Source organism: Chrysochloris asiatica, unplaced genomic scaffold, assembly GCF_000296735.1.
Source record: "Chrysochloris asiatica unplaced genomic scaffold, ChrAsi1.0 scaffold00026, whole genome shotgun sequence".
Lineage (NCBI taxonomy): Eukaryota > Metazoa > Chordata > Mammalia > Afrosoricida > Chrysochloridae > Chrysochloris > Chrysochloris asiatica.
Genome location: NW_006408544.1, coordinates 20695406 through 20712976, shown reverse-complemented (window position 1 = coordinate 20712976; position 17571 = coordinate 20695406). Strand labels below are relative to the sequence as shown.

General features: G+C 47.0%; 1 protein-coding gene across 1 annotated transcript in view; it reads left to right on the top strand.

The window, feature by feature from the left end:
• Positions 1–17571, top strand: part of TTC22 (tetratricopeptide repeat domain 22) — a 41398-nt gene that overhangs the window by 15022 nt on the left and 8805 nt on the right. Inside the window, exons 2-5 of the mRNA XM_006839811.1 lie at positions 11166–11221; positions 11430–11545; positions 12889–13007; positions 14247–14408. Coding sequence (XP_006839874.1) covers positions 11166–11221; positions 11430–11545; positions 12889–13007; positions 14247–14408 — 453 coding nt within the window. The remainder of the gene's footprint in view (positions 1–11165; positions 11222–11429; positions 11546–12888; positions 13008–14246; positions 14409–17571) is intronic.

Below are 17571 nucleotides of genomic sequence, written 5' to 3'. Positions count from 1 at the left end.
TCTGATTCCAGATCTTTGCACATTTTGTTATAATAATTGGCTTTATCTTCTCAAGCTGATCTTTGGAATTTTCTATTCAGCTCTTGTACCTCCTCATTTCTTCCACTTGCGTTAGCATCTCTATGGAGGTGGGAAATCACAGGCCAACTGTTGAGGGCAGTGTTGGAGAACTTAATAATTCATCGATCTGCAAAGTTACCTGCAAACTTTTTGAGAGTATGGGCAGGACATTTCCTTCCATGGTGCTTGCAAATACAAACTCCCTCCTCCCCGCAAAAAAACCTGCTGCCATTAAATCAATTCTAACTTGTGGCGACCTCATGTGTTGCAGAATAATACTGCCACATAGGTTTCAGTTTGAATCGAAAGGTCGGCAGTTCAAACTCACCAGCCGCTCCTTGGAGACCCTATACAGGGTAGATATGAGTTGAAACTGACTTGACAGCACTTAAGAACAACAACAAATAGGCTTTTCTTAGCTGTGATTGTGTGTGTGTGTGTTGGGTGAGGATTTTCAGAGCAGATCAGGTTTTTTATTCTGCAGTTCATACACATTTTGCCTCATGGTAACATCACTCATCCCACTTCCTTCTTGTGTTTCTGGTCCCCAGTCCCCCTTCTATCCTAACCCTTCTGAACTTTGTCTTCAGGTAAGCACTGCCCTTTTGATCTCCATAGGCTGATTATTCTAAGGTGTGTGTACCTCCCTAGTGCTATTATTTCCCTTATTGTTGTTGTTGTTGTTAAGTGCCATTGAGTCAGTTCCAACCCATAGTGACCCTGTACAGGGTTTCCAAGGAGAAGCTGGTGAGCTTGACCTGCCAACGCTTCAGTTCAAACAGCTTTGCAGTCTGGTGCATTAACCTACAGCGCCACACCGGGACTCCATTCCCCTTATAGACCTGTCTTTTGTTGGGCTGGAGATTGGGCTGTGGTTGGGTAAGGGTGCCATAGTGCCGGGTGGGGGTGGGGGGGTTTTCTACCAGATTCTATCCAACTAGTAAGCCTGCTCTTTTTTTATAATTTTGAATTTTGTTCCACATCTTTCTTCTGCTCCACCTAGGACCTTCAAATGATATCACTTTCAAATGACACACTTTTCGGTGTTGGGACTTGGCTGTACTCTTTATGGAAGTGGATTGCCAGTCCATTTTTCTGTGATACCACTGGGTGGGTTCAAACCACGAACTCTTTTGGTTACTAGTCAAGTGCAAACTGTTTGCACCACCCCAGGACCTCCCTCTCCCTGCCCAATCCAAGTGGTTTGAATTGGTTTAACTAGAACTGGAGATGAACAAAGCTGAATAGTGAATGTGTAGTTTGTTTGTTTTTAATGTTTTATTGTGAATTATGTGATAGTTTACATGGGAGAACATTAGCTTTACATTCATCCTATCGTATATTGTTACATTGCCATGATTACAATCCCCTCCATGCATCATCAGCCAACCAAAGGGTATACCCTGCAAGCCTGCCCCCCAGTCGTCACCACACAGCCCCTCTCCCTTTCTGGGTCTAGAGTCCCAGGATGCTCCATCTCTCCACGTCATCATCTCTGCCTCCATCTCTGGTGCCACTGCTTCTCTGGGTTGGGTCTCGCGCTCCACGCTTTTCCCTTGATGGTCCCAGGGACCTCTGCTCTTGGACTGCAAAGTCAACCACTCCCCTCCTTTTACTGAAAAATTTCTACCTTTACATTTTCAACCCTCACAGTCAGTCCTGATAGCAGTTATTCACTATTGTACCACAAGAGTCCTATCCCCAGCTCCTTATATCAGCTCCGCCCAGACAGATTGGATATTACTCAGTGGAGATTCTACCTTCCTCCATGTCCACTGGATCTAGGCTCCCTCTTGAAAGCTTGTAAGCCAGTCACTTCCTGCCTTTGTAGACCCCCATTTTGGGTAGCGAATGTCCAAATTGCCCATCCTTGTCTACCCTGTATATCGATGGGGTGGGAATGGTCCTTGCTGTAAAGATTTGTTCCCTCTTTTGAGCTACTGCATCCATAGGTATAGGTCAAGTTCATCACATTGTATCAGATTACTTTTTCCTCTTCTTTCTTCTTCCAGCCATTGAAGCTAGGTCATGTGGGTATTATCTGCAAGTGTGGGTATTCTTGTGCATATGCCCTCTCTTCTTATCAGCTGGACACTTCACTCTCCACTCTAGTCCTCTGGCTATGTCACTGACTCTGGGTCCAGGAGTCCCCAGGTCTTGCCATACTGCTGGCCAACCAGATTTCCACCCGGGTTCACAGGAGTCTATTGAATGTTGTAGGGCTTAGCTCACAGCTTCATTGCTGTTTTTCCCTTACTTCCCTTTATCGGTGACCAACGTGGTCACCAGTCAGAGAGCATGTCTGCTTTTGTATTCCCCTTGCATCTTAGTCTTGGAAGGGGGTTTGCCCTGAGGGGACCCAGCCTCTTGCCTTGATGTCTCCTCGGCGAGCAACTTGCTTGTTCTTGTAGTAGTCAGCTGGACTGCCATTATTGTTTTATATTTTTCCTGTCGGTCTTTCAAGAAGTATCTTCTGTTCTTCTAGCTGCTCCAGGCTGGTCTGCTTGTCTTTTCAATGGAGATTTCCCACCTCAGAAAATTCTGGATGGGGTTCAGGATTCCACCTGTGGTCCTAGGATTCCACCTAGGCTCCACAGGAAGCCTCCTTCACTGAGAACATGGCAGCCCCTTTTAGGTATTCCAATCAGTTATAGACAGAAGACAGACTTACAAGCTTTCTATGATGATATTTCTGGCTATTCCTTTCTCTCCCCCTCAAGTATCTATTTTACAATGGTATGCAAGGGAAACCAAAATTCAAAACACAGCCAAGCATCTGAACCTTATTTCCCCCTTTAATTCATTCAATCCATGCCTCATCCCCTGTATCCCAGAGCCCTGTTGTTCCAGGGTTGTGCATACATCATTATTTACCTCTGTCCCACTTAGCCCATGCAAACCTGCTTAACTGTTCTCCAATCTGCCTTGATCTTCCATTCCCCTTGAATGTGTAGTTTTCATAGGTGATCTTACTTGATCCTCACAGAAATGCTAGAAAGCCAGAACTCATACTTGCCCCATTTTACAGATGAGCAAAACTGAGGCTCAGAGAGCCCAAGGGCACACAGCTGTTGAGGAGCTAACAGGAACTGAATTCAAGAGTATGGAACAGCAAAGCCCTGGCTGAGGGAGAGATATTCAGAGGTTGCGGTTCCTTCTTTTTCTGAAGGTCTTGAGGGAAGTCATATTTGTATGATCAGTGCTTTTGGCTTTAACAGCTTTGCTGTGGGCTTCCCTCTCATACTTACCTGGCAAGTGTGAGACTTGGGCCTGCCCTTCTCATAGATACAGGACCCCAGTACCAAACTTACCATTAGCATCATCTGCCCCCAGTCACCTTTACAGAAGACAAGATCCTGTAGATTGAAGGCAGGGGTCCTGGTGGTACAACATTAAGCACTCAGTTGCTAACTGAAAGATCAGCAGTTCCAACCCACCCTGGCAATCTACCCTCTTGCAGATTACCGTCTAGAAAGACGTATGGACAGTCCTACTCCGTCACAGGGGGCTGCTGAGTTGCAAACCAACAGACAACACACAGCAAGAACAGTAGGTTCTTGCTCACTGAGTAGCTGAGCAAATTCAGAGGGCAAGAGGTTTCCTCAGATCCACCCAGCCTCTACTGGCAGTAGAGGTGATTTTGAACCCAGGTCTAGACAGAGATGGCCCTTTTCTCAAGGGGCAGTGGAATAGAACAGTGACTCAGGATGGCCTGGAGGCAGCGTGTCCCGGAAACCAGCACAAAGCTAAGATGACCTGAGGGTCTACACCTAGAGCAGGACCAGAAAGGGTGTGACAACAGGGAGCTGCAATTGATCTGCTCCGAGCTGAAAACCTAGAGGGAATCAGCCAGGGCACCCTGACACGGTTGAATAGATGACTGATTCTGAAAAATAACACTTTCCATCTGCCACTGCATGTAGGATCCCTGGATGATGCAAACAGTTTGCATTCAACTACTAACCCAAAGGTTGGGAGTTCAAACCCACCCAGCAGCACCACAGAAGTTGTTGATAAGTGCCATCGAGTCATTTCTGACCCATAACGACCCTGTATAGGGTTTCCAAAGAGCAGTTGGTAAGTTTGAACCGCCAACCTTGCAGTTCAAATGGCTTTGCAGCCTGGCGCATTAACCCACAGTGCCACACCACATATAACACATAAGATTGTCATGTGTCATGAATGCAAATTGACTTGACAGCAACAGGATTGATTTGGGGCTTGGGGGTCACATTTAACAGGCCTAGTGGGGTCATCCTGTTGTTGGACACAGAAGCTGAGGCCCAGGCTAGGGAATTGGCCTTTCTAGGATCCTTCAGGAAATTGGAGATAAGGTGGAACTTCAATCCCATTGCTCTGTGTACTCCCTACATACAACAAAACAGGAATATGGGGCCGAGATCCCTTTACCCTGCCCTTTCTGTGTGGCAGGGGTGGGTGGGTGGAGAGGAGGCGGGGACTGTGGGTGGGGTGGGGGGTGGAGCTTTGGACATAGGAGAGCCAGTCGGCTGTGTCCTCACAGAGGACATTCCAGTTGTGCAGGAAAAGCATATTCCTTGAGGTCTGTCACCTGTGACTTTTATTTCTGCAGCATCAGCCTTCATGGGGCAGCGTGATGAGGTGGAAGAAATGGGGGTGTGGGAGGGAGACAGATCTGGACTTGAATCCTGGCACTTCCACCCCAGGCTGTGGGGCTGGGCTAGTAGCTTTCTTCTTCATCTGTTTCCTCATCTGTAAAAGGAGGAAGCTACGGTAACCCTTCTAAGGCTGCTGTGAGAATTCAGTGACACATTGTGGATAATCATTCTCTTTCCTCTTTGTCATCCCTCCCAAGAGGGAGTTAGTTAATCAGCTCTCAAGAACTGATTCTGAAACTTAGAGTACAACTGTCATCAGGAACAAAGTTCAAACCATAAGGCAGATCTTTTCCTTAAGAACCAGCAAGGCTTCTGGAATAGCCTATTCAGTTGTGTATTGGATTTAATCCTAGTATGATCTGTAAATTCTGCTAGATCACTTGAATCTTCAGACTTACCTGAGGATCACAATGTCTGATCCTCTCACTTACTTAGAAAGAGATGTGTCTACTAAGTCTAGTCATTGCTCTCTTATGGTGTAGGGAGAGACTAGTGCTTCCAACCGAGCCAAACCGACAGCCATTGAGTCAATTCCAACTCAGCGACCCTGTTTACAAGGCTGTAAATCTTTATAGGAACAGGAAGTCTCGTCTTTCTCCCTTGGAGCAGCTGATAGGTTGAACTGTTGACCTTATGGTTGACAGTCCAATGATTATCCTACAGCACCAGCCAGTCTCCTTCAGCATGCATTAAAGGGCCTAGTAAAATAGATTGTAGGGCCTCACGCCCACAGTGTCTGATTCAGCAGGTTCTGATCCTGCTGGTCCCGGGACCCCCTTTGAGAACCACTGGTGTAGCCTAGTTAGGAGCAGAGACTCTGGAGCCAAGCTGCTGGATTCCCCGAACTACTGCTTTCCAGCTGTTTTGCAGTGGGCAAGTTCTCTCACCCCTCTCTGCCACAACTGCCGTATCTGTAAAACTGGTATAATACTAGTCTCATAGTAGTTATGAATCAGGCTGCGAGCCGTAAGGTCAGCAGTTTGAAACTCCCAGCTGTTCTGCAGGAGAAAGATGAGACTTTCTACTCCCGTAAAGATTTATAGCCTTGGAAACCCTGTACAGGGTCGCTATGAGCTGGAAGCGACTCCACAGTATACAACAACAACAACAATACCTTGTAGTGTTATTTAGGGGTCACATGATAACTGTCAACTGTGAACAAGTTGCCTAGTAAGTGCTCAGCACTAATGACTGTTATTAGTATCGCAAACAGAATACCAGTTACAGCTCAGGCGTTCACCCTAGTAGCCATGTGACTTTGAGGTGACGTCATCTCACCTCAGTTTCCTCATCTGTACAAAGAGGCTGAAGGTACCCATTTCACAGGATCATCTGTGTGAAAGCACTGTGTAAATATAATTGCTGAATAAGCACTAGCTCCTTGCCATTAGCTGTAGGAAGAACATGAACTTGAAGTTAAACTGACTTGGCTTCAAATGTCTGGTTAACTGTGGTACTGTGAAATACAGCACTAGACCACAAAGTTGGTTTGAACCACAAGGTCGGTGGTTCAAACTCACTAACTGCTCCTTGGAAACCCTATATAGGGTTGAGTTGGAACTGACTCATTGGCACTTAACAATAACAACAACAACAGGCAAACCTCTACATCTTTGAGCCTCAGTTTCCCCATCTCTGAAATGAGGTAAATAAGGAGCTCTGGTAGCATAGTGGTTACGAATTGGGCTATGAACCGCAAGGTCAGCAATTCGAAACTACCAGCCGCTCCACGGGAGAAAGATGAGGCTTTCTACTCCTGTAAAGATTTACAGCCTCGGATACCCTGTTCAGGGTCGCTATGGGTCGGAACTGACTCGACGGCACTTAACAACAACAACCACGAGAGCCTCAAAGAGACTAGGACATGTATCGAGAACCCCTTGCTGAGGAGTTGCCCCTTGTTGTCACCCAGGAGTGGATTACTCTGTAAGCAAGGTAAGCATGCGTTTACTTATGCTTACTTTCGCATGAAAAATTTGAAGCTATTCACCAGAGATCAATAAGTAAGCCCGTGCTTACCTTGCTTACTGGGTATTCCACCCCTGTCGGGGATAGTAAATATGAAGAAATTTGGGGTCCTTAGGAAGGTGTTGTGGTGTTAGGAGAAAGGCAGGTGCATACTTAGAAGCAGGATCTTTGATGTGGTGAAAAGAGAACTGTGAAATTGTTCACTATAGATTAGTAAATTAGCACAAGTAAACCCATTGTTACCTTGCTCATCGGGTAATCTGGCACTGTAACCTTACCTTCATGTGCTTCCAGGTTTATGGGTTTCACTTAGGAACCCCTCAGTCCCCTCCCACATATCTGCCACAGAACAGCAGCCTAATTTGAGAGCCCTTGTGAAACCTGGAGCAGCCCCCTGTTCTAGACAGACCCCAGAATCCCCCAGTTTACAGAGAGGTGATGAGGACTAAACAAGAGATGTGGCAGAGTGTCCTGACCAGAGCCTACAACAGGGAGACCCTCAGTAGAGGTGCCTCTCTGCTCCTGGCAGAAGCCCTTTGAGCCTCTTCCCAGGCTGCCTTCAAACATCTTACCCTTGGGAGCCATAAAATCTAACGGAATGCCTTGCAGCCATAAGAGGTTTCACAGCAACTTTATTCTCCAGGAGAGAGGCGGAACAGCCCCCTCCCTTCTACATGAAGGGAGGGGGCAGTTAGAGGCCTGTTTAATTTAATTTAACGCACTGTGACTTGCCAGGTTGCCCCTGGTAACAGCTTCAGCTGCTGCTTCAGTTACAACCAGAAGGATTTTAAAGCGACAGCCTATGTTAAGGCCAGAATTGCACAGTCTCCAACAGTTTCATCACAAGAGTAGAAGATTAATGCCTAGGCACTATAAGCCTTTGGACTAGATGTGTTTATACCATCAACTCCATTCCATCTCCACTGACCTCATCTGCAGCCCCATAAGCCCTCCTGCAAATGTTACTCTTCAGCAGGATTTAATGAGGGACTATATTTGGGACTGCTCATATAGATGCCGCTTGCTACTTATTTAAAAATGCAATTTCAGTCTTCAAGGTAAGAGATAAAAAAAGAGTTAAAACTGAGGAGTTGTCCCTGCAATTCAGGCATACTGCCACCAGGTGGTGGTATTGTTTACCTAGTGCCAACTGTAACCAAGTGCTTGGGGAATCAAAAGATTGAACAGCGAGCCGAGTGGTTGTGAAACCATCCAGTAATAAGTTCTGATACTAACTAGTGTGTGACCTTGGATACGTTATTTCATCTCTTTAGTCTCTGTGTCCTCAGATACATAAAGGGATTGATCTAGATAGCTGTGTGTTGTAAAAAAAGGCTTGGGGCTAGAACAACCAGTCATGAGTTTCCTTCTTAGCTTGCTCACACACTACCTGTGTGATTTGGAGCACGTGATTTCATTTCCCAGAGCCTGAGTTCAAAATGACTGGGAACTCTGGAGAACCAGGAAGAGTCTTAAGAACCACACTTTACTCTCCAATACTAGAAACCGTGGAAGCGAGAAAGATGCCCCAAATCCCACAGAAGTGCAAAGTGAGAACTCCATTGTGTCACAGGGAAATCAAGTATCTCTCTGGTCATAGATGGGCAAAGCAGACTCCTAGACATCTCTCACCTTGCTTAGCTCTAAGTCAGACTAGGAGAAAGGAACCACAAACTAGGAGAAAAGAGCCAAATATTTGTGAAACACATACCTTAGTCGAGCACTGCCTTACAACTGCAAGGTCAAATAAGGACATAGTCTCTGAGGGGTCACTCCTTTATCAAAGGTCACCCACCTCATCTGGCTAGGCCTGTTGGGCACCAGAACCTTTGCTTTTTGCATTACAATTCCCAGCATCTCCTAAAGCTACTCCTGTTTAGGACACGTTCTTGTCAGGAGCATAAGAGGGAAGGAGGCTATGGTTCTCCACACTGCAACTCAGTTAAGTCAGCCACAAACAGGCACTGGGCCAGAGGTCACAAGATCCTTCTCATATGCAGGCAGAGAGCCAGAAGACCGCATACAAGGTCCTTCAGCTAGCTTGGCCCACAGCAGGTACCTACTTCGTTCCTACAACCCAGATCCTGTGTAGACAAAGCAGGCAGACTCAAATGGCATCTCATCCCAGCCTTTGGCTTTGGTAGATGTTCCCTACTTTAACCTTTGGGGCCTGCTCTCCTCCCTCCAGACAGCCATGTTACATCTAAAGGCCCAATACACAAATTCTCACTGAAGGAATCTAATTATCCCTTTAAGATGATGGGAATGTAAAAACACGTACCACATTTTGGCATTCCCAGCTCTAACTCCTTTCATGGCTCCCCACTGCCTGTGCATGAGGCACAGGTCCTGAGCTGGCATTCAGGTAGCCCTTCTGATCTACCCTTCTGGCACATCTGCCTGCCCTTTATAACCAATGTTCGAGGCACACGGCAGGGCTGCCTGCAGACCCCAACACCCAGGCTGGCTCGTTTCTCGGCTTTTGCACACGATGTCCCCTCTGTCTGAAATGCCTTTTCCACTTGAGTGTTTATTTCCACCTGGGTACTTCCCACCTGTTCTCAAGGTCCCACGTCAGCACTGCCTCCCCTGGATTCCCCTAGCCCTTGGGTTCTTTCACTGTAATGGAGTCTCAGGATCCCCTAAAGGCAGGGCCTACCTTCTTTATCGCCTGTCCCTGTTGCCAACCAGGACCACACAGAGGAGATACTCGCTAAGTATTGACCGAGAAATGTGGTTGGTGGGAGCCCCTTGGGGCCAGTGACTCAGGCCTGGGTTCCAGTAATGCCACTCAGTGGACTGAGACTCTGATTCATCTGAAGGTGACCCATAAGCTCCCTCTCTCCACATACTCCTCAGCAAACATGCAAGCAGCTTCACTTGTTGGTGGCATGAGCTCACACACTCGGTGCTCCACTCTCAGCAGTTCCCACATGTGCCTCTTACTTCTGTTCCTTACTGCAGATCTCTACTCAGGCTGAACCCCCATCCCCAAATCCCACTGACTCCTCCAGACCCACCTTAAATGCCATATCCTCTGTGAGGCTTTGCAGTCTTCTTCTGGCACTTTGTTTATCCCACCCTCAGGGCCTTCACCATACTGTCTCTCACTTTAGTTATTGGCAGGAGCCCCTGGATGGCTCACCTAGCAGCTAAAAGGTTGATGGTTCTAATCTACCCGAGGCATCTTGGAAGAAAGACCTGGTGATCTGCTTCCCAGAGGTCACAGCTTAGAAAACCGTATGGTGCAAGCAGTTCTACTCTGCACACACGGGGTTGCCAGTGAGTCAGAATCTGCTTTAAGGCATCTAACAACAACTTAGTTCTCCGCAACCCAGTCTGGTAAAGGGAGCAGGGTTTGAATCCCACCTTTGACACGCACAGGCTGTGCGACTGTGGACAAGTCACTTTGATTTTCAAAGCCTCAGTATGCTCCTCTTTAAAACGAGGGTACCACCTATCTCATAGGCTTGTTGGGAGGTTGAGATGAAGAATGCCAGTATCCTGGCACATGCAGGTACTTGGTCAGGTTTCATGACTTAAGCCTGGATCTGTTTTCCCAGCCAGGTTAGGAACCAACTTGGGTCTGGGTGTAGGTCCCACTCAGTGCCCCATCCCCACAGCACCCTGAACAGGTACAGGGTTTCACACGATAAGTGCTAAGAAATGTGGCTGCAGTTGAATGCATTCACTTTGGCTGTTGGGAGGTGGGGCGTGGGTGGGAGTGAAGGGATGGGGGTCCCGGGCTGAGGAGGTCACAGTGGGGGTTGGGGGTGAGGACAGAATTGAGCCTGGAGATTAATGACAGGAGATGAATGTTGAGGGAGGAGCTGGGAGTCCGAGGCAAAGCTGCTGATATGCACTGGGGGTTTTATTGGTTTTCATTAAAATTCCTTCCCGAGGCAGGAGCAGCTACTCCCATAAATAACGGCATAAATATTTTATCTGGTGCCCAAGTCGGTCTAAATGTACAGCAAGGTTGGCAAGAATAATAACGGGAAAACAGTTCAGGGGGGGTCCTGGGCTTCAGCTGAACTGCACTCACTTAACATGCCCAAGGGGGCTTTCTCAGAAAGGCAGAGCAGAGGCAGGTGGGCAGTATAGGAGAGAGAGGGTGACCAGTTCAGAAGGGTGGTGGAGTCTAGTGCACAGGTAGGGAGTCAGAGGGAGGGGAGCTTAGCTTGGTCAGGGGAGCAAGAGGGGAGGGATCCAGGGAAGAATATGCATTTCACACCTGCTTTGTGCTAGGCACCTTGCTTGGAGCATTCATGCCCCTTATTTCCCACAATCCTCTGTGGCCAGAGAAGTAAAGTGACTTGCCCAGGGTCACCCAGCCAGCAATGGCAGAGTTAGGACTGGGATCGAATGTGCTTAAGCCAAAGTCTGTGCCCTTCCCACTGCACTTGCTGCCTCTTGGGATTTGGGGGAAAACAAGGGAATCTTCCCACAATGGCTTGAGTACTTTAATAACAACAGCCCGATGGTTCTCTGCTTCTTTAGGTCCCGATGGAAGAGAAGAGGGGCTGGTACTTCACCATGGCAACACTTTTCATCAGGTCAGGCCCTGGGGTTGGGATGGCTGTGCTGCCTGCAGGTTTGGTCTAGAACCCAGGCTGGAGAGTGAGGGAAGAGGTGGCTGACCCCATGTCCCAGGCAAGAGCTTCCTAAGGCCCCCTCCCTGCCAGCAGCCTGGGAGGGGCTTGCAGCAGGCTGGAAGCAGCTTGGAGGGGCTGCAGATCAGCCGTATGCCCTTCTCTGCCCCAGGCTAGATGGCATCTTCCTGGAGCTGGGCAGTGAGGAGCAGAAGCGGCTGCCCGCCTTCAACCGCACACTGGCTCTTCTCCGACAAGTCCTGAAGTCCTCAGACCCCCACCACCGAGGTAAGGGCCTGGGTGAGGGGCAGGAGAGCACCCCTGTCACTACCCTGCTCTCCCCACCCTGAGCACTGCCTCCCTTTTTTTGTGCCTCACACACACTGAACAAGTGAAAACATGCAAGTATAAATCACTGCAGTTGCATGTTTGCAGGTGTGTGTCTGGTGACCTCCATTCTATGGTTAGGAAACTAGAGACTGTTGGACCAGAGTCAAGGAAGGTTTTCCCAAGATCCCACAGCTAGAACAGGGACTAGGACTACAGGAGCTGGTAACAAGTTCTCAATGAGGTAACTGATGTACACGTTAAACACAGAGAAGAGCTCTCAAAATGCATTCATTCATTCATTCACATGCCCCCTCTCTCTTCCCACCTTAGTCTCTCTGTCCCTGGGTCATTCTCAGTGATTTCATTTCACTAGTCCTGGTGTGGCACTGGACTGCTAACCGCAAGATCTGCAGTTCAAACCCACTAGCTGCTCCTCGGAAACAGGATCACTGTGTCAGAACCGAGTCCATGGCACTTAATAACAACAAACCCTTCCTTTAAGAAACCCTGGTAGCACAGCAGTTAACTTCTTGGTTGCTAAGCAAAATGTCTGTGGTTTGAACCCAGCAGTTGCTCTGTGAGAGAAAGATGTGGCAGTTGGCTTCTGTCAAGACAAGAGCCTTGGGAACCCTATGGGACAGTTTTACCCTGTCCTATAGGGTCATGGGGGAGTCCTGATGTGGCGTTGTGGGTTAATGCACCAGACTGTAAATCCGTTTGAACTGCAAGGTCGGTGGTTCAAGCTCACCAGCTGCTCCTCGGAAATCCTATACAGGGTTGCTATGGGTCGGAATCGACTCAATGGCACTTACCAACAACATAAGGTCATGGGAGTCCTGGTGTGGTGCTATGGGCTAATGTGCTGGACTGCAAAGTCGGTTTGAACCGCAAGGTCAGTGGTTCAAACTCACCAGCCACTCCTTGGAAACCCTATAGAGAGTCGCTATGGGTTGGAACCAACTCAACAGCATTAACAACAACAAATAGGTCACGAGTTAGGCTGTTAACCTCAAGGTCAGCAGTTCACACTACCAGCTGTTCTGCAGGAGAAAGATGAGACTTTCTTCTCTCATAAAGATTTACAGCCTCAGAAACCCTATACAGGGTCACCACCACCATAGGGTCACTAAGAGTCCGCGTCAACTTGACAGCAGTGGGTTTGGATTTTTGCGGGGGTGGTGTCCCTTAGTTGTCTTCACACAGACTCACAGTCTTGAGTGGAGCTGGCCCACTCCCTCTTGTGGCTCCCTGCCTCCAACCCTGCTGCTTCCTTGAGACCTTTCCCCCTCCACTTACCCCAGCTCTAGCCTGGTGCTACCTGGGAATGCTGTTGGAGAGACAGCACAGCTTCTCCACCACCCCCATGGGCGTCCACGACTGTGGCTACTCCGGAACTGACCCCCTAGATTGCTTCGGCAAGGTACGTATTACTAGTCACCCCAACTCTACCTGACACCCTGGCCTTCCCTCCCAGAACCCCAGCTATTCTCATCTCTTCCCCAACTGCCATCCCTCATGGTACACCCTGCCCCAATGACCGTGACTCTAAACCTTTCTCTCCATCCTTCCTTCACTAGAACAGTATCATAGTTCCTCTTCGGCTGAGAATCAGTCCACTCCCAATACCATGCAAGCCCATTTTTCTGGCCTCCTCATCTAAGCTGTGCTCCATTTCCAAAATATAACCAGACACTAGCTCTTGTCAGGATTTTGCTCACATTTCCCCCTCTGCACCCCTAATGGCATCGAGTGGGGAAAGGCAGGTTTAGCTGGGGTCCCATTGCCAGTTTGGCCCAATTATAGGGCAAATGGCTTTAAGCAGGTCACTTGGATCTCTGAGCATGGGTTTTCTTATCAGTTCTTTAGTGTTCCATCTACTTGGTGGGTTATTGACCAACTCGAAGTAGGAAGTGGGTGAAACTGTACACTGTAGACTGTAAAGTGCTGTCCAACTCTTATTACTGGCACCTCATTCATCTGGCAGTTTCCACAGAGTTCATGCTTGAAGTCTTTTCTGGAAGTTAAGGGCCTCATGCTATTCATTCACCTGTGTGTTTACCACAGCAGCACATCCCTTAGTGTTTGCTGGTGGCTAGATTAATGAGCAGTTTCTTGACAAAAGATCGCAGATCAGAGCTGATCCAAACATATCTGGTTCATGAGTGTCCTGAGGGTTATGTCCAATTTAACAAGTACACTCTCTTTGCCCCTCTTTGAGAACATACTTTGTGCCGGGGCACAGACAGGAATGGACAGGGTCCCAGCCCTGTAGGAATTCACCTTCTCAGAGGCAGCAGCACACACAGAACAGGCAGTGGTCCGGAAGAGTCTGGGTGATCAGTGCTATCTAAGTATGGGGGACTAGAGGTGGGTCTGGCCCCTTCCCACCTACCCTGGGGAAACGGAGGCTCACTCACTGAGAAGGGTTTGCCTGGGGTCTAGTAGGATTTGCTGGCTGTAACCAGTGAGTCTGGTTGAGTATGGGGGGCACTCTCAGGAGTTGAGTTCAGTTCCATGTCTGAATGCTTTGGCAGGTGGCTACGGAAGAGAAGACAATTGTGGTAACTTGGTTTCATTTAGAGATGGGGTTCCTGTAAGTTACGCTTTGTAGCTGGTCTGGCTAATGACTAGACTCCTCTTACCCTCTTCCCTTGCCCAGGCCATCGAGATTGCTAAAGACCACCCCCTGATCCTGAATCGCCTGGCCAAAATCTTCCACTTCCTAGGAAAGCAGGATATGGCCATTGGAACCTGTAACATGGCGCTCGATGTCCTACGCAATCCGGAGCTCAACTGGCAGGCTTACTGCACAAGGGCTAAGGTACCACACAATCTGCGGTCCCACCTCATCCTGACATCTGGAATCAGAATAAGGGCCAGGGGTCAAGCCCTAGTTTCTGGAGCCCAAAGGTTATGGAACCGTCATGGTGGAAGGGAGCTTTGGAATTATCGAGGCACACAATTTGTGTTCTAGAAGGCTGTTGAATGAAGGAAGGAAGGAGCCGCCTACTCCCTGCAGGAACCCTTTTACAATACCCTGCGCCATGACCCTCCTCCACCCATCCTCTGCTTGACTGGCACCCACATGGAATCACACTGACCTTTTTATTGCTGCCGGACTTGTAGCTAGTCACGTACGCTTCCTAGCCTCCTTCCCCAAATCTGTAAGTGATGGAGAATGACATGTATTTTTAGAGGTTGTCAGAGGTAACATCTACAGCAGTTTCTAGATCGTAGGAGGTGCTTCTGAAAGGCAGTGAGGAACTCTCGTGGCACAAAGGTTAAGCTGTCTAAACTCTCCACTGCTAACTGAGAGGTTGATCATTCAAACCTACCAAGTGGCTCCGTAGAAAACAGATCTGGTGATATGCTCCCATAAAGAGTGCAGCCTAAAAAACCTTATAGGGAAACTGCCCTGTTTCATGGAGTCATTTTGAGTAAGAATCAGTTTGACACCACCTAACACCAGCAGCAACAGAGACTATTATTAGAGGCAGTATAATGTAGTGAATCCAAGTGCTAGCTCTGAATACAGATTTTGCTGTTGTTAGATGTCATCCAGTCAGTACCGACTTACAGCGACCCTATGCACAACATTGCCTGGTCCGGCACCAACCTCACTGTAGTTGCTACGTTTGAGTCCATCACTGCTGCTACCACTATGCCAATCCATCTCATTGGGGGGGTCTTCCTTTTTCTCTCTGACCCTCCATTTTATCAAACATGATATCCTTTTCCAGGGACTGGTCCCTCATGATAATATGCCCAATGTATGAGAGATGAAATCAGCCCTTCCTGGCTTCCAAGGAGCACTCTGGCTGTACTTCTTCCAACACAGATCTCTTTGTTCTTTTGGCAGCCCATGGTACTTTTAATACTCTCCTCCAACACCATAGTTCAAACGCATCAATTCTTTTATGTTCTTCCTTGTTCACTGCCCAACTTTCACATGCATATGAGGTTACTAAAAATACCATGGTCTACCTTAATCCTCAAACTGACATATTTTCTCTTCAACACTTTAAAAAGTCTTGTGCAACAGATTTGCCTAATGCAGTACTTCATTTAATGTCTTGACTGCTGCTTCCATGAGTGTTGATGGTGGATCTGAGCAAAATGAAGTCTTTGACAACTTCAACCTTTTCTCCATTTATCTTGATGTTATTTATTGGTCCAGTGGTGAGGATTTTTGTTTTCTTTATGTTGATGTTCAACCCATATCAAAGGCTGTGGTCTTTGATCTTCATCAGTAACTATTTAAAGTCTTCTTCACTTTCAGGCAAGCAAGGTTGTATCATCTGCATATCGCAGGTTGGTAATGAGCCTTCCTACAATCCATGATTTTCTTCATAAAATCCAGCTTCTCGAATTATTTGCTCAGCACACAGATTGAATAAGTATGTTCAAAGAATACAATCCTGATGCACACCTTTTCTAATTTTAAACCATTCAGTGTTCCCGTGTTCTGCTTGAACAACTGCCTCTTGGTCTATGTACAGGTTCCCCATGAGCACAATTAGGTATTGCAGAATACTCATTCTCTGCAATGTTGTCAATAGTTTGTCATGATCCACACAATTGAAAGCCAATAGTCAATAAAACACAGATAAACATCTTTTTGGTATTCGCTGCTTTCAGCCAAGATCCATCTGACATCAGTAGTGATATCCCTCATTCCATGTCCTCTTCTGAATCTGATTTGAACTTCTGGAAATTATGGTTGCAGCCATTTTTGAATTATCTTTTGCAAAATTTTGCTTGCATGGATATTAATGATATTGTCCAAGGATTTCCACATTCCACTGGGTCACTTCTCTTTGGAATGGGCACAAATATGGGTCTCTTCCAGTCAGTTAGCCATGTAGCTGTCTTCCAAATTTCTTGGCATAGATGAGTGAGTGCCTCCAGTGCAGCATCAGTTTGTTGAAAGATTTCAATTTGTATTCCATCAATTCGTGGAGCCTTGTTCTTTGCCAATGCTTTCCATGCACCTTGGACTTCTCCCTTCAGTATCATTGGCTCTTGAACATATACTACCTCTTGCAATGGATGAACATCGACCATTTCTTTTTGGTACAGTGACTGTGTATTCCTTCCATCTTCTGATGCTTTCTGTATCAATATTTTGACCATAGAAACCTTCAGTATTTCAAGTCAAGGCTTGAATTTTTATTCCATTCCCTCAGCTTGAGGAATGCTGAGCGTGTTCTTCCCTTTTGGTTTTCTAACTACAGGTCTTTACACATTGCATTATAATATTTGACTTTGTCTTCTCGTACTGCTGAAATTTTCTGTTCAGCTTTGTCACCTCCTTATTTCTTCAATTTACTTTAGCATCTCTACCCTGGAGAGCAAATTTCAGAGTCTCTTCTGACTTCTATTTTCATCTTTTTCTTCTTTTCTTAATGATTTTTGCTTTCTTCATGTATGATGTTCTTGATGTCATCCCACAACTCTTCTGGTCTTCAGTCTTTAGTGCCTAATGCATCAAATCTGTTATTCAGATGATCTCTAAATTCAGGTGGAATATGTTCAAGGTCATTATTTTGGTTCTCATGGACCTTTTAAATTTTTCTTCTGCTTGATGGTCTGTTCCACAGTCTGCCCCTGGCCTTGTTTGGGCTGATGATATGGAGCTTTCTACAATATCTTTCCACAGATGTAGTCAATTTGATTTCTGTGTATTCCATCTGGTAAGGCCCCTATGTATAGTCATCTTTTATGTTGTTTAAGAAAATTTTTGCAATGACGAATTCATTGGTTTTGAAAAATTCTGTCATGCGATCTCAAGCATCATTTTTATTTCCAAGGCCATATTTTCCAACTATTGATGCTTCCTCATTGTTTCTAGCCGTTGCATTCCAATTGCCAGTAATTATCGACACATCTTGATTGCATGGTTGTTGTTAGGTGCCATTGAATCAGTACTGACTCATAGCAACCTTATGTACAACAGAACGAAACACTGCCCGATCCTAGGCCAA